We start from the raw sequence: 27,030 nt of genomic DNA on the forward strand, positions 1-27,030 counted from the left end.
ATAAGGTTTCTCTCCTGTGTGTATTCTCTTGTGTCCAGCCAGGTGTCCTGACTGAGTGAATCTCTTCCCACATTGATCACAGCTATAAGGTTTCTCTCCTGTGTGTATTCTCTTGTGTCCAGCCAGGTGTCCTGACTGAGTGAATCTCTTCCCACATTGATCACAGCTATAAGGTTTCTCTCCTGTGTGTATTCTCTTGTGTCCAGCCAGGTGTCCTGACTGAGTGAATCTCTTCCCACATTGATCACAGCTATAAGATTTATCTCCAGTGTGTATTCTCTGGTGTATTACCAGCTGGTCTGATATAGAAAAACTCTTCCCACATTGATCACAGCTGTAATGCTTCTCTCCTGTGTGTATTCTCTTGTGTCCAGCCAGGTGTCCTGACTGAGTGAATCTCTTCCCACATTGATCACAGCTGTAAGGCTTCTCTCCTGTGTGTATTCTCTGGTGTGTTTTAAGTATTGCTGAAGAGGTGAAACTCTTTCCACAGTCAAAGCAGCGGTGAGGTTTCTTCCCTGTAAGTCTCTGCTGGTGTTTCTTGAGGTCTTCTGATCTGGAGAGACTCTTCTCTGCCTCGTCAGCATCATGATGTTGGTTAGCCTCCCCAGATGATAAGCCCCTTCTACTGAGAGAGCGACGGTTAGGGCTGTCCCTCCGTCCCGGTGTTTTCCTGCAGTCGACCAGCAGCACAGACACCCTCTTCAGACCCATCAGTAAGTTACCAGGAGAGGCACGACCTGGGGACCCCAAGAGGGGGAGGGGGGAGGAGGGTTGGAGGGAGAGGGAGGAGGGGGGTGGGATAGGTGTTTCCTGATTCATTGTAGAAACGTGTGTTTATGGTCGATTGCAGAGTTCAGGCAATGCAAGAGGAAATGCGTTCTGAGAAAGAAAGAGGAGTAGGGACATCGGTTAAACCCGTAACCGTCGTATTCCTGCCCTCCTTGAACGCATCGCGGGTCTGAATTGCGCTGACCGAGGCCACAGCCTGCGGCAGGGCACCATCCCCAGCAAGCGATTGCGTCATCTTAGGTGAAGTCTGTAGTATGAGGTCTCTATGAGGTAAAAACAAGGCGGCGCCTTGATACCTTCTTAACTTTCACCTTCTGTGTGTGTTCAACTCTGCACCCCTGTTGGTTTGAGTCACGCTCAGTGTGGTGAGTATTAGCGCGTTCAAAGGGAAGTGGGGGCGCCGATACACTGGGCACCTTCGTGACCGTGGTAATCGGGCCCTCCGTGAACGCAGCATGGGTCTGAATCGCACTAACCGAGACCTTAGTCTGCGATAGTGTGCCATCCCCAAATAGCGGCTGCGTCATCATGTCTCCTGACTGAGACTGCAGACTGCTATGAGAGACACTCACTACAGTACTCCTTGGGGTCTGTAAAGTGAGGTCTCTTTGAGATAAGCCAAGATGGTGTCTTGGTATCTTTCCTCACTTCACCTCCTGTGTGCGTTCAGCTCTGCACCTCTGGTGGGCTGAACTACGCTCAGTGTGGTGAGTATTAGCGCGTTCAGAAAGAAGTGGGGGCGCCGATACACTGGGCACCTTCGTGACCGTGGTAATCGGGCCCTTCTTGAACGCAGCATGGGTCTGGGTCGTACTAACAGAGACCTTAGTCTGTGATAGTGCGCCATCCCCAATTTGGTTATTATCAGCGCGTTCTGAGAGAAAACGGGGGCGCCGATACGTTGGTTACGCCCGTAACCGTAGTAATCAGGCCCTCCGTGACCGCAGCACGGGTCTGAACTGCACTGACTGAGGCGTTAGCCTGAGACAGAGCGCCGTCCCGAATAGCGGTCGCGTCATCATGCCATTATCTGGCTGAGACTGCAGCCTGCTATGTGAGACACTCACTACAGCACTCCTAGGAGTCTGTAAAGTGAGGTCTTTATAAGGTACACTTAATACCTTTTATATACCTGCCTTATGTGTGCATTCAGCAACGCACCATGGTGGGCTGAGCTGCACTCATAGTGGTAAGAGAGAGAGCGAGAGTGAGGAAGGTCGAACGCTCTCGGATGTATTATGGAAAAGGGGCTCTTTTTTGACAGTGTCAAGTAGAGCCAACCCTTTATTACACACATCAACAAAAAACATTCTCCTCCATACACTCAACGGTAGAGTGGGGGGGGGCAGTGGGCTCGGTCACAGCAGGCGCTGTGCCGTCTTCCGTTCTCTCCCCCTCGCCTGTCATAAACGGCGTCTCTTCTGGCCGCCCTTCGGGTGATGCCAGGATGACGCTTTAATGACCTCTCTCGCCGGCACCTCTGGCGCTGCAGGGGGGGGGACGAGGCCCGCTCCCTTGCTGCTTGAGGCCGCCGTCTGACGCCAAGCTGTAGCGAGAGTAACGGCCGCCCTTCCTCATATCCACTTCCGGGTTGGAGGGAATGGGGGGCAGCTTAATCTCCCGCTGTTTAGCAGCCCACTCAATGAGACCTGAGAATTCAGGCACAGAGAGGCTGTGGCGTCATCATCCAGGGATGTAATGACCTCACAATTTCCCGAAGGAAAAGGGGTGTTAAACATCTGGGTCAGTGTAATGAATTGTTCCAATAGAATATTCATTTCTTCCCCAATAGCCCTGTCATCTCCTGAGTCAGCGCCTTCAGATGATGCCTCAGAAGCTGAGACTAACACTGATAGCACATCCTCAAGAGGAATATCCTCCCTAAAAATGCCCAACGCTGCTTCCACTCCTTCAAAAAGGAGGGCGCAGCTGGCGCATAGTGGGGGATTAATGAAGCTGTCCCTGGCGTGCTGTGTCCCTCAACCCACGAAACATATGTCGGGGGGGTCGACAGCCGCCAAGGGGAACAGCGACATTGAGCTCTGAAAAGAGCTTTTGTTAAATACTTACCCTATGGATAAGCTTGGTGTGCTCATTGTAGGACGACATCGATGATCTGGAAAATCGACGCCGTTTTCTTCGTCCTGAGTCTTCTCTTCGTCTCTTCTTGGCTTCTTCAGTCTAGTCCAGTCGCTGAAGAAAAAGGGAGGCTGATTGAGGGGAGGCACCCCCTCTTATAGGGACACCTGTACTCCTATTGGCTGTAGGTGTGTGCATAATTTTGTCTCAGGCTGCTGCTGCCTTAGGGCAGAGGGTAAACCACTAGGAGCAGAGCTCCCCTATGGGGCGGAGCTCCACGATATAGAACGGCAGTGTATCAAATACTTGTTCTCCCCACTGTAGTTGGCTTATATGTTTGACTTGGAGCAGAGAGGGGGATGGGAGCAGAGAAGGGGATGGGAGGCTGATCATTGATTGGCTGTAGTGTAGGGTGTGTCATACAATGTATCAAAATTCCAACTGCTAGCTCAAAATCTCACTCAAATGTACCACTAATATGAAAATGTTCCACAGATTGTCTTGCAGAATACTATGCACTGACAAAACATTTAGTGTTACAAATCAAAGCTTAACATTAAAATATGTGATTTCAAATGACTAAATAAAATTCAGACAGGCCTGTAATGTGCTCTCTAACACAAACATAAACTGTGTTGTTGTCAACCTTTTCACAGATCTAGGATCAGGTGACCTCCACAGAATGTTAACATTAGCCACAAATATCTGACTTCTGCAGAGTGCACAACCAACAGTTTCACAGGTCAACACGTCTCTGCCCAGGGTTGCCATGTATGCTTTTTTGGGGTTTATTGAGGTACTTTGGAAACTTTGCTGCAGGTGAAAGGTTTTGGTCGCTGGGTGCAAGGTTTTATACTACTTCTATATTGCAACTTTACCAACATGGCATTTTAAAACATTTATTAATTTCCCTGTAATCTGCTGAAATTGTGCTAGTTTTCAGGCTTTGAAGGCAGGTTTTGAGTGACTTCTTAGAAATTAGCAATTGACCTGGCAAGCCTGTCTCTGCCTTGAGCAGCACCTTTTTAAGGAAGAGGAGGATGGTTGCAGATGTTTACGTTCATGCAAGAAGGTAAGCTATTAACTAAACTGCTAACCAATATTTTAGCTAAAATTGTATTTGTATTTGGTGTATTGGCAAGCAATGCATGTTCCCGTTGTCTTTATTTTTAATTAATTAATGTTAGCTCCCAAATGTCTTTCGGTGGAATCCAACATGCATTGACAATGTTGTGTCAGATATACTGCGTCATGACATTGAAATTGGTAGGCTTATCCAAACAATTCATAAATGTGCAATTGTTACTTTGCATGTTTCTACCTTATACTTATTTACTGCTTGCTAAGGGTTAGCGTGCTAGCTAAGGGTTAGCGTGCTAGCTAAGGGTTAGCGTGCTAGCGATGCTAACGATGCTAGCTATGTTGGCAAGCTAGCTAATAAGTTTAGCATAATTGGTAAACATGTCTTTGATTCAGAATACATCAATACACTGTGGTTAACCCAATGTTACATGCATTGGAAAATAAAATTGCTAGTGTAACTTGAATTGGTTTACAAGCTAGCTAGAAAAGCCAGTTCCTTTTCATCTGTTTTGTCAAGTTATAAGCCTGCATGTGTGCTAAAATATTTAATTAAATCCCCTCATTAAATTAATATATTTAAGTTGCATCAGTTTTTTATAGCCCTTTCTTACCCAAATACCATTTTTTCCGTTGGAATCATTTGGATGAAAATAAGAAATATGTGAAAGGAAATAAGTGACCAGATTTTGTTATTGAAAACCCTGGACATTCACTTCTTTAAAAAATAAATATATATACAGACATTGCCAGATTCTTTAACCAAATCCCTATTTGCTACACTAATTTTTTAAGATCGAAAACAAAATGGAAGATAAGAGTCCAGGAACCTACAAAGCAACCATTCGAGACACCCTTCCTCCAAACCTGCCCACATCAGTCTGACAGCTGATTATTACATAATGCGGAGCTGTAGTAAACTGGGACATGCCGGGCATATCCAACTCGGCACTAAGGGTGGAGGGGGGTGCACAGACGCAGGGTGGCCGCTAGGTGGGTGACTCAAAGCGGTGTGCTCGTCATGCTTCGACATGTCAAGGGAGGTTAGTAATCTGGCTTCAGCCCTACACCGGCGTCAACAGCCGGAGCAATGCTAGCCCTGACATGTCTTTCCGAGCCTATTTAAATCCCGGGGAGACGGGGAAGTGGTTCCTACACTTTATGTACAGAATATGAAGGGTGTATTATAGAGATGTGTGTGTGTGTGTATAAGGGACGTCTACTCTTTAGTACTTCTATTTATTTAGATAGGTAAGCTTGTTTCTGTCTTCCAAAGCTTGTCTTGACGTGTATGTAATTGTATACTTTTATAAGGCATTGCATGTTAACTTTGACATTTTAAATGTATTTTTTGCTCTACTCTTCAACAGGTGAAAGACAGAATGGCAGAGAATTGTGAGAGAATGTCAGAATGGCATAGAACTGGTTCCCAAATAAATACGTTGGACAATGAGAAACTTGTAAGTATTAACTTAAATAGCTCTCCCTCTCTCTCTCTATCACACATTTTACATCATATTTGTTTACAATGACATTGAATCTAAAATAACGTTTTTGTTTTATGTGCTATTTTTTCCCAGGTACGACCAAAAGAGAAACTGCACATCTTATTACAGCAGGCAGGTGCAGACAAAGACGTTTTCACCATGAAAGAGGTATGAAGTGACTTGACAGCTGGCTGTCTTTGTTGCCTGTACCCTGCTGATATAGAAACCACACGTCTTTGGCTCAACTTTAGTTAATCAACTTATTGTTTGCGTGAAGCAGACAGATGAAAACCGTTAAGACCCTCAATGGACATTATATCCCAGACTTTTCAGTTTCCATAATATTTTCTAGTCTCATATTTTAATTACGTTTTTTACATTTAAATATTTGATGTTTTGAATTTCCAATTGCAGTATATCTTAGTTTACTCCTAGAATAGTGGATATTAGTTCATTTCTAAGGAAGGAATAGTTCCTCTTCATGTGTTGTTAGCAGCCAAACTACTGGTATAGAAGTTGTGTAGGTGTTGAATCTGGATTCTTCTCCACATAGTTAGATTTACACTAGTTTCACTATTGGTTGTCGCTTTCATCAACTAAGTACTACATACAGTAGATGCTCTCAAAAAATATAAAGGCTTTTGTCTTGGTTCTGTTGTTTTTCCTGTTGATATACTGTTTTACCTACTTTAGTTGAATGAACTGATTGTCACTCTAGATAAGAGCATCTGCTAAACTAGAATACAAATGCACTGTCATTTACTTATTTTAAACATAAATGGTGAGCTATGATTGGCTAGCAGGTCCCCTTGGTTTTGAAGACATGTCACACAGCTTTGGGGAGAATTGTCAGGGGGTCTATCTGTCTGTGAGGAAGTCTGAGTCATAGAGAGAGATTGGTGTTTATCTTAGTTAGAATGTTAGAACATTCAGTCACCTCTTGACTTCCACTCTGACTCACTGGGGTTCAAATGGACCTCTGGAATGTCAAACTAGTCTGGGACTCCTTCCTCTCTGACTCACTGGGGTTCAAATGGACCTCTGGAATGTCAAACTAGTCTGGGACTCCTTCCTCTCTGACTCACTGGGGTTCAAATGGACCTCTGGGATGTCAAACTAGTCTGGGACTCCTTCCTCTCTGACTCACTGGGGTTCAAATGGACCTCTGGGATGTCAAACTAGTCTGGGACTCCTTCCTCTCTGACTCACTGGGGTTCAAATGGACCTCTGGGATGTCAAACTAGTCTGGGACTCCTTCCTCTCTGACTCACTGGGGTTCAAATGGACCTCTGGGATGTCAAACTAGTCTGGGACTCCTTCCTCTCTGACTCACTGGGGTTCAAATGGACCTCTGGAATGACAAACTAGTCTGGGACTCCTTCCTCTCTGTTGTTCATCAGGGAGACAGTTATCTCAGACTGAGAGGCTGCATTGATGCTTTAGTTTATAGGGTGTTGAGTGTTTAACTGGTCCACATTGATTGCTGGAGAATATGTTTACAGTCTGTGTAATCTGCTTTTATGATAAGGAACTGATGCCTTCATGGCAGTGATCAATCACAATAGCCTCCTGTCAGTTAGAGAAGTATATGGGATAGAGTCATATATTTCTACTCAGTACAGTGATTATGTGTCTTATCAGTTGCCTGTCTAAAATGGGACCCAGAATACTCTTATTCTGTTGCCTGGATCAGTATGGGATGAGGTGTATCAACTAGACTGAGACAGAACTGCCTGGATCAGTATATGGAGAGTAACGACTAGACTGAGACAGAACTGTCTGGATCAGTATATGGAGGGAGGGTAACGACTAGACTGGGACAGAACTGTCTGGATCAGTATATGGAGAGTAACGACTAGACTGAGACAGAACTGCCTGGATCAGTATATGGAGAGTAACGACTAGACTGAGACAGAACTGTCAGGATCAGTATATGGAGAGTAACGACTAGACTGAGACAGAACTGTCTGGATCAGTATATGGAGGGAGGGTAACGACTAGACTGGGACAGAACTGTCTGGATCAGTATATGGAGAGTAACGACTAGACTGAGACAGAACTGTCTGGATCAGTATATGGAGAGTAACGACTAGACTGAGACAGAACTGCCTGGATCAGTATATGGAGAGTAACGACTAGACTGAGACAGAACTGCCTAGATCAGTATATGGAGAGTAACGACTAGACTGAGACAGAACTGTCTGGATCAGTATATGGAGGGAGGGTAACGACTAGACTGAGACAGAACTGTCTGGATCAGTATATGGAGGGAGGGTAACGACTAGACTGGGACAGAACTGTCTGGATCAGTATATGGAGGGAGGGTATCAACTAGACTGGGACAGAACTGTCTGGATCAGTATATGGAGGGAGGGTAACGACTAGACTGGGACAGAACTGTCTGGATCAGTATATGGAGGGAGGGTATCAACTAGACTGGGACAGAACTGGCTGGATCAGTATGGGATGAGGTGTATCGACTAGACTGAGACAGAACTGTCTGGATCAGTATATGGAGAGTAACGACTAGACTGGGACAGAACTGCCTGGATCAGTATATGGAGGGAGGGTAACGACTAGACTGGGACAGAACTGGCTGGATCAGTATATGGAGGGAGGGTAACGACTAGACTGGGACAGAACTGGCTGGATCAGTATATGGAGGGAGGGTAACGACTAGACTGAGACAGAACTGCCTGGATCAGTATATGGAGAGTAACGACTAGACTGAGACAGAACTGTCTGGATCAGTATATGGAGGGAGGGTATCAACTAGACTGGGACAGAACTGTCTGGATCAGTATATGGAGGGAGGGTAACGACTAGACTGGGACAGAACTGTCTGGATCAGTATATGGAGAGAGGGTATCAACTAGACTGGGACAGAACTGGCTGGATCAGTATGGGATGAGGTGTATCGACTAGACTGAGACAGAACTGTCTGGATCAGTATATGGGGGGAGGGTATCGACTAGACTGAGACAGAACTGTCTGGATCAGTATATGGAGAGTAACGACTAGACTGGGACAGAACTGTCTGGATCAGTATATGGAGAGTAACGACTAGACTGAGACAGAACTGTCTGGATCAGTATATGGAGAGTAACGACTAGACTGAGACAGAACTGTCTGGATCAGTATGGGATGAGGTGTATCAACTAGACTGGGACAGAACTGTCTGGATCAGTATATGGAGGGAGGGTATCGACTAGACTGGGACAGAACTGTCTGGATCAGTATATGGAGAGAGGGTATCAACTAGACTGGGACAGAACTGTCTGGATCAGTATGGGATGAGGTGTATCGACTAGACTGGGACAGAACTGCCTGGATCAGTATGGGATGAGGTGTATCGACTAGACTGAGACAGAACTGCCTGGATCAGTATGGGATGAGGTGTATCGACTAGACTGAGACAGAACTGCCTGGATCAGTATATGGAGGGAGGGTATCAACTAGACTGGGACAGAACTGTCTGGATCAGTATATGGAGAGAGGGTATCGACTAGACTGAGACAGAACTGCCTGGATCAGTATATGGAGGGAGGGTATCAACTAGACTGAGACAGAACTGTCTGGATCAGTATATGGAGGGAGGGTATCGACTAGACTGAGACAGAACTGTCTGGATCAGTATATGGAGGGAGGGTATCGACTAGACTGAGACAGAACTGTCTGGATCAGTATGGGATGAGGTGTAACGACTAGACTGAGACAGAACTGTCTGGATCAGTATATGGAGGGAGGGTATCGACTAGACTGGGACAGAACTGCCTGGATCAGTATATGGAGAGTAACGACTAGACTGAGACAGAACTGTCTGGATCAGTATATGGAGGGAGGGTATCGACTAGACTGGGACAGAACTGTCTGGATCAGTATATGGAGAGTAACGACTAGACTGGGACAGAACTGTCTGGATCAGTATATGGAGGGAGGGTATCAACTAGACTGGGACAGAACTGCCTGGATCAGTATATGGAGAGTAACGACTAGACTGGGACAGAACTGTCTGGATCAGTATATGGAGGGAGGGTATCAACTAGACTGGGACAGAACTGCCTGGATCAGTATGGGATGAGGTGTAACGACTAGACTGGGACAGAACTGTCTGGATCAGTATATGGAGGGAGGGTAACGACTAGACTGAGACAGAACTGCCTGGATCAGTATATGGAGGGAGGGTATCAACTAGACTGAGACAGAACTGTCTGGATCAGTATATGGAGAGAGGGTATCAACTAGACTGAGACAGAACTGTCTGGATCAGTATATGGAGAGAGGGTATCAACTAGACTGGGACAGAACTGTCTGGTTCAGTATATGGAGGGAGGGTATCAACTAGACTGGGACAGAACTGTCTGGATCAGTATATGGGGGGAGGGTATCAACTAGACTGAGACAGAACTGTCTGGATCAGTATATGGAGATTAACGACTAGACTGAGACAGAACTGCCTGGATCAGTATATGGAGAGAGGGTATCGACTAGACTGGGACAGAACTGTCTGGATCAGTATGGGATGAGGTGTATCGACTAGACTGGGACAGAACAGTCTGGATCAGTATGGGATGAGGTGTATCGACTAGACTGAGACAGAACTGTCTGGATCAGTATATGGAGAGTATCAACTAGACTGAGACAGAACTGCCTGGATCAGTATATGGAGAGTAACGACTAGACTGGGACAGAACTGTCTGGATCAGTATATGGAGGGAGGGTATCAACTAGACTGGGACAGAACTGCCTGGATCAGTATGGGATGAGGTGTAACGACTAGACTGGGACAGAACTGTCTGGATCAGTATATGGAGGGAGGGTATCAACTAGACTGAGACAGAACTGTCTGGATCAGTATATGGAGAGAGGGTATCAACTAGACTGAGACAGAACTGTCTGGATCAGTATATGGAGAGAGGGTATCAACTAGACTGGGACAGAACTGTCTGGTTCAGTATATGGAGGGAGGGTATCAACTAGACTGGGACAGAACTGTCTGGATCAGTATATGGGGGGAGGGTATCAACTAGACTGAGACAGAACTGTCTGGATCAGTATATGGAGAGAGGGTATCAACTAGACTTGTACAGAACTGTCTGGTTCAGTATATGGAGGGAGGGTATCAACTAGACTGGGACAGAACTGTCTGGATCAGTATATGGGGGGAGGGTATCAACTAGACTGAGACAGAACTGTCTGGATCAGTATATGGAGATTAACGACTAGACTGAGACAGAACTGCCTGGATCAGTATATGGAGAGAGGGTATCGACTAGACTGGGACAGAACTGCCTGGATCAGTATATGGAGGGAGGGTATCGACTAGACTGGGACAGAACTGCCTGGATCAGTATATGGGGGGAGGGTATCAACTAGACTGAGACAGAACTGTCTGGATCAGTATATGGAGATTAACGACTAGACTGAGACAGAACTGCCTGGATCAGTATATGGAGAGTAACGACTAGACTGGGACAGAACTGTCTGGATCAGTATGGGATGAGGTGTATCGACTAGACTGAGACAGAACTGTCTGGATCAGTATATGGAGGGAGGGTATCAACTAGACTGGGACAGAACTGCCTGGATCAGTATATGGAGAGAGGGTATCAACTAGACTGAGACAGAACTGTCTGGATCAGTATATGGAGGGAGGGTATCAACTAGACTGGGACAGAACTGTCTGGATCAGTATATGGAGGGAGGGTATCGACTAGACTGGGACAGAACTGTCTGGATCAGTATATGGAGGGAGGGTATCGACTAGACTGAGACAGAACTGTGTGGATCAGTATGGGATGAGGTGTATCGACTAGACTGGGACAGAACTGTCTGGATCAGTATGGGATGAGGTGTATCGACTAGACTGGGACAGAACTGTCTGGATCAGTATATGGAGAGTATCGACTAGACTGAGACAGAACTGCCTGGATCAGTATATGGAGAGAGGGTATCAACTAGACTGAGACAGAACTGTCTGGATCAGTATATGGAGGGAGGGTATCAACTAGACTGAGACAGAACTGCCTGGATCAGTATATGGAGAGTATCGACTAGACTGGGACAGAACTGTCTGGATCAGTATATGGAGAGAGGGTATCGACTAGACTGAGACAGAACTGTCTGGATCAGTATGGGATGAGGTGTATCGACTAGACTGAGACAGAACTGGCTGGATCAGTATATGGAGAGAGGGTATCGACTAGACTGAGACAGAACTGTCTGGATCAGTATGGGATGAGGTGTATCGACTAGACTGGGACAGAACTGCCTGGATCAGTATGGGATGAGGTGTATCGACTAGACTGAGACAGAACTGTCTGGATCAGTATGGGATGAGGTGTATCGACTAGACTGAGACAGAACTGTCTGGATCAGTATGGGATGAGGTGTATCGACTACACTGAGACAGAACTGTCTGGATCAGTATGGGATGAGGTGTATCGACTAGACTGGGACAGAACTGCCTGGATCAGTATATGGAGGGAGGGTATCGACTAGACTGAGACAGAACTGTCTGGATAAGTATATGGAGAGTAACGACTAGACTGGGACAGAACTGTCTGGATCAGTATATGGAGGGAGGGTATCGACTAGACTGGGACAGAACTGCCTGGATCAGTATATGGAGGGAGGGTATCAACTTGACTCTAGATGTGTTCAGTCGTCATGTCCTCATTTCGTACTTAGTCTGTTCAAGACGTAAATGTGTTTCAGATGACGTCCCGATATGGTATGACCCAACCAGAGTAGAGTGTGTGTGTTACACGGTCCTCATATTGTTGGTTAGCAGATATTGTACAGTTTTAACCATTTCTATAGAGTCTTGCATAAAAAGCCCAGATCCACACATGAATTATCTTTCCTAACATCTGTGGTCAATGCAGCCCTTGACCACGGCAATGAGTCTCACCCCAAAGGCGATTATGATAGACAGGTGGTAGGAATATATTGTGACTGAACTGAGTATGATCATTAGTTTACTAATTAGATATGATCTATATTATATAACACAATATTTCTGACATGTTATTGTTGTATTTCGTTACAGACACCAAGTGACAAGATCCCAGCTCAACCTTCAGCAGACCCAGAAGTGAGACAGAAATCCACTTCATCCTTCCAACAGGTTATTAAACATTTATTGTAGATATTTTCTATTTAAATTAAATTGATGTCTCAGTTCATTCCAATATATACATTAAATGGCTTTTTACTGTATTACAACCAACTTTTTGTGTAAAATGTTCACAATATCAACATCCCGTAACTTGTTTCGATATCATTGCATAAACAAAATTAGCCCAACCATTTGACAGAACTAACCGCCCCTCAAAACATAAAATTAATCTTTATTCTCTCTAATGCCTATGTTTTTTTTTTTTGGGGCAATGTTTTTGCCCATTTAACATACTTCTTATCAATTTGCGTGATTTAATTTATATGGCAGTAGATCCATTTACATTACTTTTCAGGTTGTGAGCTTTCTTTGACCACAAAAGGATAACTCAAAGTCAGGAACCTTGACTCTAGATGTGTTCAGTCGTCATGTCCTCATTTCGTACTTAGTCTGTTCAAGACGTAAATGTGTTTCAGATGACGTCCCGATATGGTATGACCCAACCAGAGTAGAGTGTGTGTGTTACACGGTCCTCATATTGTTGGTTAGCAGATATTGTACAGTTTTAACCATTTCTATAGAGTCTTGCATAAAAAGCCCAGATCCACATATGAATTATCTTTCCTAACATCTGTGGTCAATGCAGCCCTTGACCACGGCAATGAGTCTCACCCCAAAGGCGATTATGATAGACAGGTGGTAGGAATATATTGTGACTGAACTGAGTACAATCATTAGTTTACTAATTAGATATGATCTATATTATATAACATAATATTTCTGACATGTTATTGTTGTATTTCGTTGAAGACACCAAGTGACAAGATCCCAGCTCAACCTTCAGCAGACCCAGAAGTGAGACAGAAATCCACTTCATCCTTCCAACAGGTTATTAAACATTTATTGTAGATATTTTCTATTTAAATTAAATTGATGTCTCAGTTCATTCCAATATATAAATTAAATGGCTTTTTACTGTATTACAACCAACTTTTTGTGTAAAATGTTCACAATATCAACATCCCGTAACTTGTTTCGATATCATTGGGTAAACAAAATTAGCCCGACCATTTGACAGAACTAACCGCCCCTCAAAACATAAAATTAATCTTTATTCTCTCTAATGCCTATGTTTGTTTGTTTTTTGGGCAATGTTTTTGCCCATTTAACATACTTCTTATCAATTTGCGTGATTTAATGTATATGGCAGTAGATCCATTTACATTACTTTTAAGGTTGTGAGCTTTCTTTGACCAAAAAAGGATAACTCAAAGTCAGGAACCTTGACTCTAGATGTGTTCAGTCGTCAGGTCCTCATTTCGTACTTAGTCTGTTCAAGACGTAAATGTGTTTCAGATGACGTCCCGATATGGTATGACCCAACCAGAGTAGAGTGTGTGTGTTACACGGTCCTCATATTGTTGGTTAGCAGATATTGTACAGTTTTAACAATTTCTATAGAGTCTTGCATAAAAAGCCCAGATCCACATATGAATTATCTTTCCTAACATCTTTGGTCAATGCAGCCCTTGACCACGGCAATGAGTCTCACCCCAAAGGCGATTATGATAGACAGGTGGTAGGAATATATTGTGACTGAACTGAGTACAATCATTAGTTTACTAATTAGATATGATCTATATTATATAACACAATATTTCTGACATGTTATTGTTGTATTTCGTTGCAGACACCAAGTGACAAGATCCCAGCTCAACCTTCAGCAGACCCAGAAGTGAGACAGAAATCCACTTCATCCTTCCAACAGGTTATTAAACATTTATTGTAGATATTTTCTATTTAAATTAAATTGATGTCTCAGTTCATTCCAATATATAAATTAAATGGCTTTTTACTGTATTACAACCAACTTTTTTTGTAAAATGTTCACAATATCAACATCCCGTAACTTGTTTCGATATCATTGCGTAAACAAAATTAGCCCGACCATTTGACAGAACTAACCGCCCCTCAAAACATAAAATTAATCTTTATTCTCTCTAATGCCTGTTTTTCTTTTTTGGGGGGGGGGCAATGTTTTTGCCCATTTAACATACTTCTTATCAATTTGCGTGATTTAATTTATATGGCAGTAGATCCATTTACATTACTTTTCAGGCTGTGAGCTGTCTTTGACCACAAAAGGATAACTCAAAGTCTGGAACCTTGACTCTAGAAGTGTTCAGTCGTCATGTCCTCATTTCGTACTTAGTCTGTTCAAGACGTAAATGTGTTTCAGATGACGTCCCGATATGGTATGACCCAACCAGAGTCTTGCATAAAAAGCCCAGATCCACATATGAATTATCTTTCCTAACATCTGTGGTCAATGCAGCCCTTGACCTCAGCAATGAGTCTCACCCCAAAGGCGATTATGATAGACAGGTGGTAGGAATATATTGTGACTGAACTGAGTATGATCATCTGTTTACTAATTAGATATGATCTATATTATATAACACAATATTTCTGACATGTTATTGTTGTATTTTGTTGCAGACAACAATTGACAAGATCCCAGGTCCTCATATTGTTGGTTAGCAGATATTGTACAGTTTTAACCATTTCTATAGAATCTTGCTTAAAAACCCCAGATCCAAAAACAGTATTGTCAATTTCTTAAGCCAAATTATTTTCACATACAGTATAATGTATAATATCCTAATTTACTGTTACGGTACTGTGTTATTACAAACAAATATTTATTTTTCATCATTTAATTCAAGGCAAGCAAGTCCAGTGGATTTGTACCCTTCCAGTGTCCTACTGCAAAGCAGGTAAGAAAGCTGCATTATTTTCATTAGATAAAATAGTTAATGTTCTTTGTTAACACAGAAATTTCAAGTAAGACTTATACAAATTAATTTTTGATTTGTACAGCTTAGAAAAAGACGCCATCTGCAAAATCTGAGGCGCCATCATGATCGTTGTGAGGATCGTTATGAGAAGGCTAAAAAAGAGATAGCTGAGAGACAGAGGTCAATCGAAAAAGGAAGACTGCCTTACCTGCAGGGGAAAGGGCTGGATGACATTGAGGTCAATCCTGAAGGTAACATTTTGTTTGAAATATAGTTTTTAGTCACTTCAAATATAACTATTATAAGTGTTGTTAGTCCTTAATTTAAATAATTGGCCGTAAATGTTTTTTACCTAACCAGATGAAGTAGAAATGAGTGATGATGATTCCAGCGAAGAAACCATTGCTGACCTACATCAATGCAAAGGTATCCTGACTTGTATATATGTGGTAATATCTTTAAGTTATGTCACATAAATGTCGGTGATCAGGCCTACCACCGTCGTGCCGTCGGCAAACTTAATGATGGTGTTGGAGTCATGCGCGGCCACGCAGTCATGGGTGAACAGGGAGTACAGGAGGGGACTAAGCACACACCCCTGAGGGGCCCCCGTGTTGAGGATCAGCGTGGAAGATGTGTTGTTGCCTACCCTCACCACCTGGGGGCGGCCCGTCAGGAAGTCCAGGATCCATTTGCAGAGGGAGGTGTTTAGTTCCAGGGTCCTTAGCTTAGTGATGAGCATTGTGGGCACTATGGTAGTCAATGAACAGCATTCTCACGTAGGTGTTCCTTTTGTCCAGGTGGGAAAGGGCAGTGTGGAGTGCGATTGAGATTGCGTCATCGGTGGATCTGTTGGGGCGGTATGCGAATTGGAGTGGGTCCAGGGTGTCTGGGATGGTGTTGTTGTGAGCCATGACCAGCCTTTCAAAGCGTTTCATGGCTATAGAAGTGAGTGCTACGGGGCGATAGTTATGGCCCTCCTGTATGTCAGTTGGTAGAGCATGGCGCTTGCAACGCTTGGGTTGTGGGTTCGCTTCCCACGGGGGGCCAGTATGACAAATATATGCACTCACTAATTGGAAGTCGCTCTGGATAAGAGCGTCTGCTAAATGACTAAAATGTAAAAGAAAATGTAAATGTTACCTTGGTGTTATTGGGCACAGGGACTATGGTGGTCTGCTTGAAACGTAGGTATTACAGACTGGGTCAGGGAGGGGTTGAAAATGTCGGTGAAGACACTTACCAGCTGGTCAGCGCATGCTCTGAGTACGCGTCCTGGTAATCCGTCTGGCCCTGCGGCCTTGTGAATGTTAACCTGGTCCGCTGGAAGTGGATGTAACATTTCAAGAACCCTCCCCCCACATGCCCGTTGCTTCTATGTGCTATGTTCGTCACTGTTTTCAGACCTGGTAGGACACATTCTGCAGAGAGTTATTCGATATGCTAGTTTGCAAAATTGCATAAAATGTAAGAAATACTGGAGGAAAAACTGCATTGTGTTCTGCCAAAAGTGTTCTCTTGACACTAAATCCACAGACTAGATCCAGGCTACCAGCAGGCTAGATCCAGGCTACAAGCAGGTTAGAACCAGGCTACCAGCAGGCTATATACAGGCTACCAGAAGGCTAGAACCAGGCTACCAGCAGGCTAGAACCAGACTAGAACTAGGCTACCAGCAGGCTAGAACTAGGCTACCAGCAGGCTAGAACCAGTCTACCAGCTGGCTAGAACCAGACTATATCCAGGCTACCAGCAGGCTAGATCCAGGCTACCAGCAGGCTATATCCAGGCTACCAGAAGGCTAGAACCAGGCTACCAGCAGGTTAGAACCAGGCTACCAGCAGGCTAGAACCAGGCTACCAGCAGGTTCGAACCAGGCTTCCAGCAGGTTAGAACCAGGCTACTAGCAGGCTAGAACCAGGCTACCAGTAGGCTAGAACCAGACTACCAGCAGGCTAGAACCAGGCTACCAGCAGGCTAGAACCAGGCTACCAGCAGGTTCGAACCAGGCTTCCAGCAGGTTAGAACCAGGCTACTAGCAGGCTAGAACCAGGCTACCAGCAGGCTAGAACCAGACTACCAGCAGGCTAGAACCAGGCTACCAGCAGGCTAGAACCAGGGTACCAGCAGGTTAGAACCAGGCTACCAGCAGGCTAGAACCAATCTACCAGCAGGCTAGAACCAGGCTACCAGCAGGCTAGAACCAGACTACCAGCAGGCTATATCCAGACTAGAACCAGGCTACCAGCAGTCTAGCACCAGACTAGAACTAGGCTACCAACAGGCTAGAACTAGGCTACCAACAGGCTAGAACTAGGCTACCAGCAGGCTAGAACCAGGCTACCAGCAGGCTAGAACCAGACTAGATCCAGGCTACCAGCAGGCTAGAACCAGGCTACCAGCAGGCTAGAACCAATCTACCAGCAGGCTAGAACCAGGCTACCAGCAGGCTAGAACCAGACTACCAGCAGGCTATATCCAGACTAGAACCAGGCTACCAGCAGTCTAGCACCAGACTAGAACTAGGCTACCAACAGGCTAGAACTAGGCTACCAACAGGCTAGAACTAGGCTACCAGCAGGCTAGAACCAGGCTACCAGCAGGCTAGAACCAGACTAGATCCAGGCTACCAGCAGGCTAGATCCAGGCTACCAGCAGGTTAGAACCAGGCTACCAGCAGGCTAGAACCAGGCTACCAGCAGTCTAGAACCAGGCTACCAGCAGGCTAGAACCAGGCTACCAGCAGGCTAGAACCAGGCTACCAGCAGGCTAGAACCAGGCTACCAGCAGGCTAGAACCAGGCTACCAGCAGAATAGAACCAGACTACCAGCAGGCTATATCCAGACTAGAACCAGGCTACCAGCAGTCTAGCACCAGACTAGAACTAGGCTACCAGCAGGCTGGAGCCAGGCTATATTCAGGCTACCAGAAGGGTAACAGCATGCTAGAACCAGGCTACCAGCAGGCTAGAACCAGGCTACCAGCAGGCTAGAACCAGGCTACCAGCAGAATAGAACCAGACTACCAGCAGGCTATATCCAGACTAGAACCAGGCTACCAGCAGTCTAGCACCAGACTAGAACTAGGCTACCAGCAGGCTGGAGCCAGGCTATATTCAGGCTACCAGAAGGGTAACAGCATGCTAGAACCAGGCTACCAGCAGGTTAGAACCAGGCTACCAGCAGGTTAGAACCAGGCTACCAGCAGGGTAACAGCATGCTAGAACCAGGCTACCAGCAGGTTAGAACCAGGCTACCAGCAGGCTAGAACCAGGCTACCAGCAGGTTAGAACCAGGCTACCAGCAGGCTAGAACCAGGCTACCAGCAGGTTAGAACCAGGCTACCAGCAGGCTAGAACCAGGCTACCAGCAGGTTAGAACCAGGCTACCAGCAGGCTAGAACCAGGCTACCAGCAGGTTAGAACCAGGCTACCAGAAGGCTAGAACCAGGCTTCCAGCAGGTTAGAACCAGGCTACTAGCAGGCTAGAACCAGGCTACCAGCAGGTTAGAACCAGGCTACCAGCAGGCTAGAACCAGGCTACCAGCAGGTTAGAACCAGGCTACCAGCAGGCTAGAACCAGGCTACCAGCAGGCTAGAACTAGCAAAATACTCTGACAGAAAGCCTCCACCTCTTCTGTTGGCCAACCAGAACAAAGGACTGAGTGTGGTCCAGACTCCATTCAGCCAATCCGTTGGCGCAGGGGTTGGTCCCAACTCCTCGGCATTCCATTTGTTGCCAGGCATAAGTTGCTATCATTATAACCTGTGGAGTCAGCACCCAAAAGACACCATTCCACTGTACTCCATGTTCAAGGACAGTTTCACAGACATCAAAGAGAGAGTGTTCGTATCTGTAAGAAATACAAGTCTTATCTGTCCTACCCCTAACGTTCCTTACATGAATAACAGCCTGTTATGTGAAACAATCCATATCAGTACAGTGCTCCTCATTAATGCATTCCTTCCAAGCTATTCATCACATACAGATCCAATTATGAGAAAAATAAAACCCAACACCTGGTACCTACTACCATACCCCGTTCATAGGCACTTAAATCTTTTGTCTTGCCTATTCACCATCTGAATGGCACATTTACACGATCCATGTCTCAATTGTCTCAAGGCTTAAAAATCATTCATTAACCTGTCTCCTCCCCTTCATCTACACTGATTGAAGTTGATTTAACAACTTACATAAATAAGAGATCATATCTTTCACCTGGATTCACCTCATCAATCTATGTCACGGAAAAAGCAGGTGTTCATAATGTTTTCTACACTCAGTGTATTAAAATATATTACATAAACAAATAATTATAAGCAGATGCTTTACAGTATATACTCAGATACACAAAATACATCTGGTTTCAGATCTAGAAGATTCTCCTCTTCAATAGTAATATCATCAATTCTGACCAGTAACTTACCTAGGGTCAAAGGTCACTGGTCCATCACTAAAATGTATAGGACGATCCATAGAGAAGTCACTCTTCATGGACAGATGACTGGGTACTGGAGAGACTGATCTCCGAATTTGGTTGGAGATTCTGGAAAACATAATAAATCCCCATGAAACTACATTTAAAAATATTTCAAAACTATATTTCAATAGATAAAATACATTACATGAAGCAATAAAACATATGCCATTACATAAAGCAAAAAGCATACACTGAGTATACAAAACATTAAGAACACCCTCCTAATAATGAGTTGCACCTCCCCTCTCTTTTGCCCTCAGAACAGCCTCAACTCGACGGGGCATGGACTCTACAAGGTGTCGAAAGCGTCCCACAGGGATGCTGACCCATGTTGACTCCAATGCGGCCCACAGTTGTGTCAAAATGGCTGGATGTCCTTTGGGTAGTGGACCATTCTTGATACACACAGGAAACTTTTGAGCGTGAAAAACCCAGCAGCGTTGCAGTTCTTGACAAAAACCTGTGTGCCTGGTACCTACTACCATACCCCGTTCAAAGACACTTAAATCTTTTGTCTTGCCTATTCACCATCTGAATGGCACATTTACACGATCCATGTCTCAATTGTCTCAAGGCTTAAAAATCATTCATTAACCTGTCTCCTCCCCTTCATCTACACTAATTGAAGTTGATTTAACAACATACATAAATAAAAGATCATATCTTTCACCTGGATTCTCCTCATCAATCTATGTCACGGAAAAAGCAGGTGTTCATAATGTTTTGTACACTCAGAATATTAAAATATATTGAGGGGAACGGCACCTCCGTACCTTCAGGCTCTGATCAGTCCCTACACCCAGGCGAGGGCATTGCGTTCATCCACCTCTGGCCTGCTGGCTCCCCTTCCTCTGCGGAAGCATAGTTCCCGCTCAGCCCAGTCAAAACTGTTCGCTGCTCTGGCACCCCAATGGTGGAACAAGCTCCCTCACGACGCCAGGACAGCGGAGTCACTAACCACCTTCCGGAGACATTTGAAACACCACCTCTTTAAGGAACGCCTGGGATAGGATAAAGTAATCCTTCTACCCCCCCCCCCCCCCAAATTTTTTTTTTTTAAATTTGTAGTCGCTCTGGATAAGAGCGTCTGCTAAATGACGTAAATGTGCCCTTGAGCAAGGCACTTAACCCTAATTGCTCCTGTAAGTCGCTCTGGATAAGAGCGTCTGCTAAATGACTAAAATGTAAAATGTAAACATAATTCTTTACCTGCAATATAGCAATTCTAGGATTCAGAACCGTGGACAGCATATAACCAATTTACACTATTGGTTAATCACGAACTGGACACCATCACCATGTAGGAGAATCTAGATGCTCTCAAACACACGCTGGTCCCAAAATCGTTCCCCAATTCAAGTCACTTGCAGATCTGTAGGGTCTGGATGGCTATAAGCAGTACAGTGGTAAAGCTTCCACCATATTGCTTTACGCCTTACAGATCTGCAGAAACGAAGGGTTACAGAGCCGAGGGGTAGGGAGCGATTTGGGAACAGCCACTGATTACATTTCCATCTTCCTTTTGTAGACTCCATTGCATTATCATAACTCAACCAGTCCTCACTACATTGTAGTCTATGACCTACAGGTAGTGGACAAAAAAAGGTCAATAAGTATGCAAACATGACTCAATCAAAAAGCTATGAGATTAATTGACTTCCACATGAGAGGTGCATTCCTCCCAACAGTATTCCAGACCCTGGTAGACTATTCAACCATGCATAGTTTATAGGCCCTGAAATGTTCCACTTATTTTAGTGTTAGTACCAAGAGGTATATCATGGCCTCTACATTGCAGTCTCCGTCCAGATATCGCAACACCTGGATAGGGGTTTACATATTAGCTAACCACATCATATTATATAGCAATCTCATGCCTGACTGTGTACATTCACGACGTTGCATGCAACCTTTGGTTGCTGCATGCGGCAGGACTGCAATATAAATCAGCCTGGAACGGGACCAGTATCTTCATAAGCTACTTGTTATATAAATCATCACATCTTGCTAATAACCACTGGTGGTCCAGTTTGAGGGTAATCAATAGTCCAAACTGGCTAGATGCTGTCCATGGAGCTGAACCTCGATTAATGTATTTACTAGAAAACACTTACTGTATACACTATGGGACGGTTTCGCAGACACATATTAAGCCTTGTCCTGGACTAACAAGCATTCGCAATGGACATTCTCCACTGAAATCACTTTTAGTCCAGGACTAGGCTTTATCTGTGTCTGGAAAACCGGCACTGAGTGTACAAAACATTAAGGGCACCTGCTCTTTCCACGACAGAGTGACCAGGTGAAAGCTATGATCCCTTATTGATGTCACTTGTTAAATCCACTTTAAAATCAGTGTAGATGAAGGGGAGAAGACAGGTTAAAGAATTATTTTTAAACCTTGAGACATGGATTGTGTATGTGTGCTATTCAGAGGGTGAATGGGCAAGAAAACATATTTAAGTGCCTTTTAACAGTGTATGGTAGTAGGTGCACCGTTTAATTGTAATTCTTTACTTTTACCCCTTTTTCATCCCAATTTCGTGATATCCAATTGCTAGTTACAGTCTTGTCCATCGCTGTAACTCTCCTACGGACTCGGGAGAGGTGAAGGTCAAGAGCCATGCGTCCTCGAAACACGACCCTGCCAAGCCGCACTGCTTCTTGACACACTGCTCGCTTAACCCGGAAGCCAGTCGCACCAATGTGTCGGAGGAAACACCGTCCAGCTGGCGACAGAAATCAGCTTGCAGGTGCCCGGCCCACCACAATGAGTCGCTAGAGCGCGATGGGACAAGGAAATCCCGGCCGGCCAAACCCTCCCCTAACCCGGACAACGCAGGGCCAATTGTGCGCCGCCTCATGGGTCTCCCGGTCACGGGCGGCTGTGACCCAGCCTGGGACCTAACACCTCAAGCACTGCGATGCAGTAGGCCAGGTGCACCGGTTTGTGTCAAGAATGGCAATGCTGCTGGATTTTTCACGCTCAACAGTTTCCCATGTGTATAAACAATGGTCCACCACCCAAAGGACATCCAGCCAACTTGACAACTGTGGGAAGCATTGGAGTTAACATGGGCCAGCATCCCTGTGAAATGCTTTTTTTAGCTGCTGCGGCTTATACTCCGGTGCGCCTTATAGTGCGGAAAATACGGTATTACCAATCCCACAAGGTATGACTCCAAACACCCAGAAAAGGCTACTCTCCTTGAAGTTATCCTCACAAATAATCCTGATAAGTATCCGTCTGGTGTTTTCTGTAATGACCTTAGTGATCACTGTTTTACAGCCTGTGTTCGTAATGGCTGCTCAGTTAAACGACCTGTCCTGATTTGTCATAGGCGCTAAAAAACTTTAATGAGCAAGCCTTCCTTCATGACCTGGCCTCTGTAAATTGGTATAGAATCAGCTTGATCCCCTCTGTTGAAGACGCTTGGACCTTCTTTTTTTATATTTTCAGTGGTATTGTTAACAAACACAACCCCATAAACAAAATGAGAATTAAAAACAGGTTCAGCCCCTGACTGTGATCTGGCAGAGTTACTCCACCTCAAGAATTCCATTTGGCGAAAGGCTCGGCACACGCTTACTCAGGCTGACTGGCTCTCGTTCAGGCAAATGAGAAATAAGTGCACTCAGGCTATCCGGAAGGGTAAAGTTAGTTTCTTTATGGAGCAGTTCTCGCTCTGTGGGTCTAATCCCAAGAAGTTCTGGAAAACGGTTAAAGACCTGGAGAACCCTCCTCCTCACAGCTGCCCGTGGCCCTTAATGTTGATGATGTGGTTGTTACGGACAAGGAGCGCATGGCTGAGCTCTTTAATCACCACTTCATTATGTCAGGATTCCTATTTGACTCAGCCATGCCTCCTTGCTCGTCCAACATTTCCTCATCTTCCAGCCATTCTAATGGGACTAGCCTCAATGCTCCTTCCTCTTTTTCCCCTACCCCGCTACAAAGTTTCTCCCTGCAGGCGGTCACTGAGTCTGAGGTGCTGAAGGAACTCCTTAAACTTTATACCAAAAAAAACATCTGGGTCAGATGGTTTAGATCCTTTCTTCTTTAAGGTTGCAGCCCCTATCATCGCCAAGCTTATCTGACCCTCTCTCCTCTCTGGGGGCGTTCCCATTGCTTGGAAAGCAGCCACGGTGCGTCCTTTATTTAAAGAAGGAGATCAAGCTGATCCTAACTGTTATAGGCCAATTTCTATTTTGCCCTGTTTATCAAAAGTGTTGGAAAAACTTATCAATAATCAACTGACTGGCTTTCTTGATGTCTGTAGTATTCTCTCTGGTATGCTATCTGGTTTCCGCTCAGGTTATGGATGTGTCACTGCAATGTCTGCAGCATTGAAGGTCCCCAAGAACACAGTGGCCTTCATCATTCTTTAAATGGAAGAACTTTGAACCACCAAGAGCTGGACGCCGGGCCAAACTGAGCAATCGGGGGTGAAGGGCCCGATGGTCACTCTGACAAAGCTCCAGAGTTCCTCTATTGAGATGGGAGAACCTTCCAGAAGAACAACCATTGCTGTAGCACTCCACCAATCAGGCCTTTATGGTAGAGTGGCCAGACAGAAGCCACTCCTCAGTAAAAAGGCACATGAAAGCGCGCTTGGAGTTTGCCAAAAGGCACCTAAAGGACTCTGACCATGAGAAACAAGATTCTCTGGTCTGATGAAACCAAGATTGAACTATTTGGCCTGAATGCCAAGCGTCACGTCTGGAGGAAACCTGGCACCATCCCTACGGTGAAGCATGGTGGTGGCAGCATCATGCTGTGGGGATGTTTTTCAGCGGCATGGACTGGGAGACTAGCCAGGATCTAGGGAAAGATGAATGGAGCAAAGTACAGAGATCCTTGTTGAAAACCTGCTCCAGAGCGCTCAAGACCTCAGACTGGGGCAAAGGTTCACCTTCCAATAGGACAACGACCCTAAGCACACAGCCAAGACAACGCAGGAGTGGCCCAGCCAGAGCCCAGCCTTGAACATCTCTGGAGAGACCTGAAAATAGCTGTGCAGCGATGCTCCCCATCCAACCTGACAGAGCTTGAGAGGATCTGCAGAGAATGGGAGAAACTCCCCAAATACAGGTGTGCAAAGCTGTAATCGCTGCTAAAGGTGCTTCAACAAAGTACTGAGAAAAGGGTCTGAATACTTGTGTAAATGTTATTTCATTATTTTATTTTTTTAACAAACATTTCTAAAAACCTGTTTTTGCTTGTGTGTGGGGGGAAAAAACAATTTAGTACATTTTAGAATAAGGCTGTAACGTAACAAAACGTTGAAAAAGTCAAGGGGTCTGAATACTTTCCGAATGCACTGTGTGTGTGTATATATATATATTTAAATTAAGTGAGCTTTATGCGGAACCTTTCCATTTTTGCTAATCTAGATTCTTCGGTTTTACACACCAACCAAACTTTTTTGGAAGAGCGTGATGGTCTACCAAAAGACGTCAATCTTAATTGTATCTCTTGATTCTTCGCATAATTTCCTCCCCAAGAACATTTTCATCAAATGCGTTTGAGAAGGAGGCGAGGAGAGAGGATTTAAGGAATGCGGGAAGTATGATTGAGATTCCCTTTAGGCTCAGTACTCTAAAATGGCTTCTTCTCCTTATCTCCTTTTCTTTGTGAACACAGGGGTAAAAGGAAAAGATACGTTTCCACTATATTGCTTTCCCCTGCCATGTCCTGCCAGATCAGAAATCTGCAGAGGATAGGATACGATGAAAGGTTTAAACTTTGAGACAGAGCCATACATACCCGACAGATTCAAAGGAACTGGAACAGCTGCTCACCTGGAATTGTGCTACGCCTACTACTGGAAGTATTATCTGTTGAGGCCTAGGAGAGAAATGGAGGAAAAAACATTGACTGAATAGCTTTGTACAGTCTGTTGATTCAATGTTGCATCTCTTAACTAAATACAGTGGATGGATTGGTAGAGGATCATCTCAAACTGATAAATATCGCCTTAATATTCATTTAAAAAATACAATAATATAATATCCTGTTGAGATGTAACCACACTTAGCACTCCCAATAGCCTACCTGCTGAGAAACAGTGACTGCAGCATGTCCCGAAGCATCTGCTAGTGTTTTGCGTCTGGTGCTGGGTATGGCAGAGGAGGATGGCTTCGAGGGGGCTAAAGCGACAGGGGCTGGCTTGGTCTTTGGCAGGCCAGTCAGCGACGGAAGCTGGGACACAGATCTCGGTGGGGGTAGCAGTGATTTGGGATTGGAGGTGACACTCTGGGGCTGAAGGAACGTCTTCCTATTAGTGACAAGTTTAGAGATAGCTGGTGGTTTGGCTGGTTTTGGCAGGAAGCCCGGAGATAACCTTTTCCGCACATCCGAGGGTCTCTCTGGTTTCCTAAAAGCCTTAGACGTAACCATGGGAGTGGATGTGACCAGCAAGTTGGGATCCAACTCAAGGGTGTTGTCAAAGGTGAAGGTGTCACTTAATTTGTTCTCCAAATCAACACTTTGATTACAAAGACTGTCAGAGCACCGATCTCTCCCAGACGGGCCTGGTTGGGATTGTACCGTGTGTTCACTGACATCGACTTCAGAGCTTTTTGTTGGTTCGGGGTCAGTTTGAAAATTGTTGCTCAGAGGGTGTGCATTGCCAACACTGGTCACTTGCTCAGTAGTTGCATTGAGCTTCAAACAAGGGTCAGTTTGAAAAGTATTGTTCAGAGGTTGTGTGGTACCATCACAGGTCTCTTGCTCAGTGGTTGCATTGAACTTCATAAGAGGGCAAGCTTCAAAAGTAACATTCAGGGGCTCTCCTTGCTGTCTCCTCTTCCACTCTTCTACTTTCCCATCCTCTTCTTCTTTTTGCTAACTATGTTCTGTCTCTTCTCTCTCTCTGTCTCAGGTGTTCTCCAAAGATGAGCTGAGGAAGTTCCTTCAGAAGATGAGGGAGTCGTCTCTTCTCTTATTGGATAAGAGTCTGGACCCGCTGGGGTACGAGATCCAACCATAAATACACCCCACCTGGACATTTGTTTTCTTTTCTTTTTTGTGTTCTTTTTATATTTTTTGCCAAATTTGATGTAATGGAGTGAATGATTTTCTGCATTTTTGTATACAATAAAAGTGACTTGACTGAAATATTGTTTGTCTTTGGACCGTGCACAGGCTGGATGCAAATCCGTATCTGAATCTAGAAGAGTATAAGGAAG

At 44.9% G+C, this 27,030-nt stretch overlaps 1 protein-coding gene across 6 annotated transcripts; it reads left to right on the forward strand.

Annotated features, from left to right (window-relative positions):
- Positions 1-268: 268 nt before the first annotated feature.
- LOC311116596 (uncharacterized protein) lies at positions 269-26,955 on the forward strand. 6 transcript variants are annotated; one of them, XM_084191664.1, is made up of 12 exons: positions 269-716; positions 3,528-3,667; positions 3,890-3,943; positions 5,322-5,411; positions 5,532-5,606; positions 12,490-12,567; positions 13,369-13,446; positions 14,249-14,326; positions 15,285-15,335; positions 15,439-15,607; positions 15,717-15,782; positions 26,724-26,954. In XM_084191664.1, exons 2-12 carry the CDS (start codon positions 3,641-3,643, stop codon positions 26,738-26,740), a joined length of 783 nt encoding a protein of 260 aa, XP_084047790.1. In that variant the 5' UTR covers positions 269-716; positions 3,528-3,640; the 3' UTR covers positions 26,741-26,954. The 6 variants fall into 6 exon arrangements, with proteins under 6 accessions (XP_084047790.1, XP_084047791.1, XP_084047792.1 ...); XM_084191666.1 differs by lacking the exon at positions 269-716 and adding an exon at positions 4,747-4,994 and having other exon boundaries at positions 2,575-3,943; positions 26,724-26,953; XM_084191668.1 differs by lacking the exon at positions 269-716 and adding an exon at positions 4,747-5,202 and having other exon boundaries at positions 2,576-3,943; positions 26,724-26,952.
- Positions 26,956-27,030: the final 75 nt, after the last annotated feature.

The sequence above is a fragment of the Coregonus lavaretus genome (genome assembly GCF_964263955.1).
Source record: "Coregonus lavaretus genome assembly, contig: HAP1_SCAFFOLD_680, whole genome shotgun sequence".
Classification (NCBI taxonomy): Eukaryota; Metazoa; Chordata; class Actinopteri; order Salmoniformes; family Salmonidae; genus Coregonus; species Coregonus lavaretus.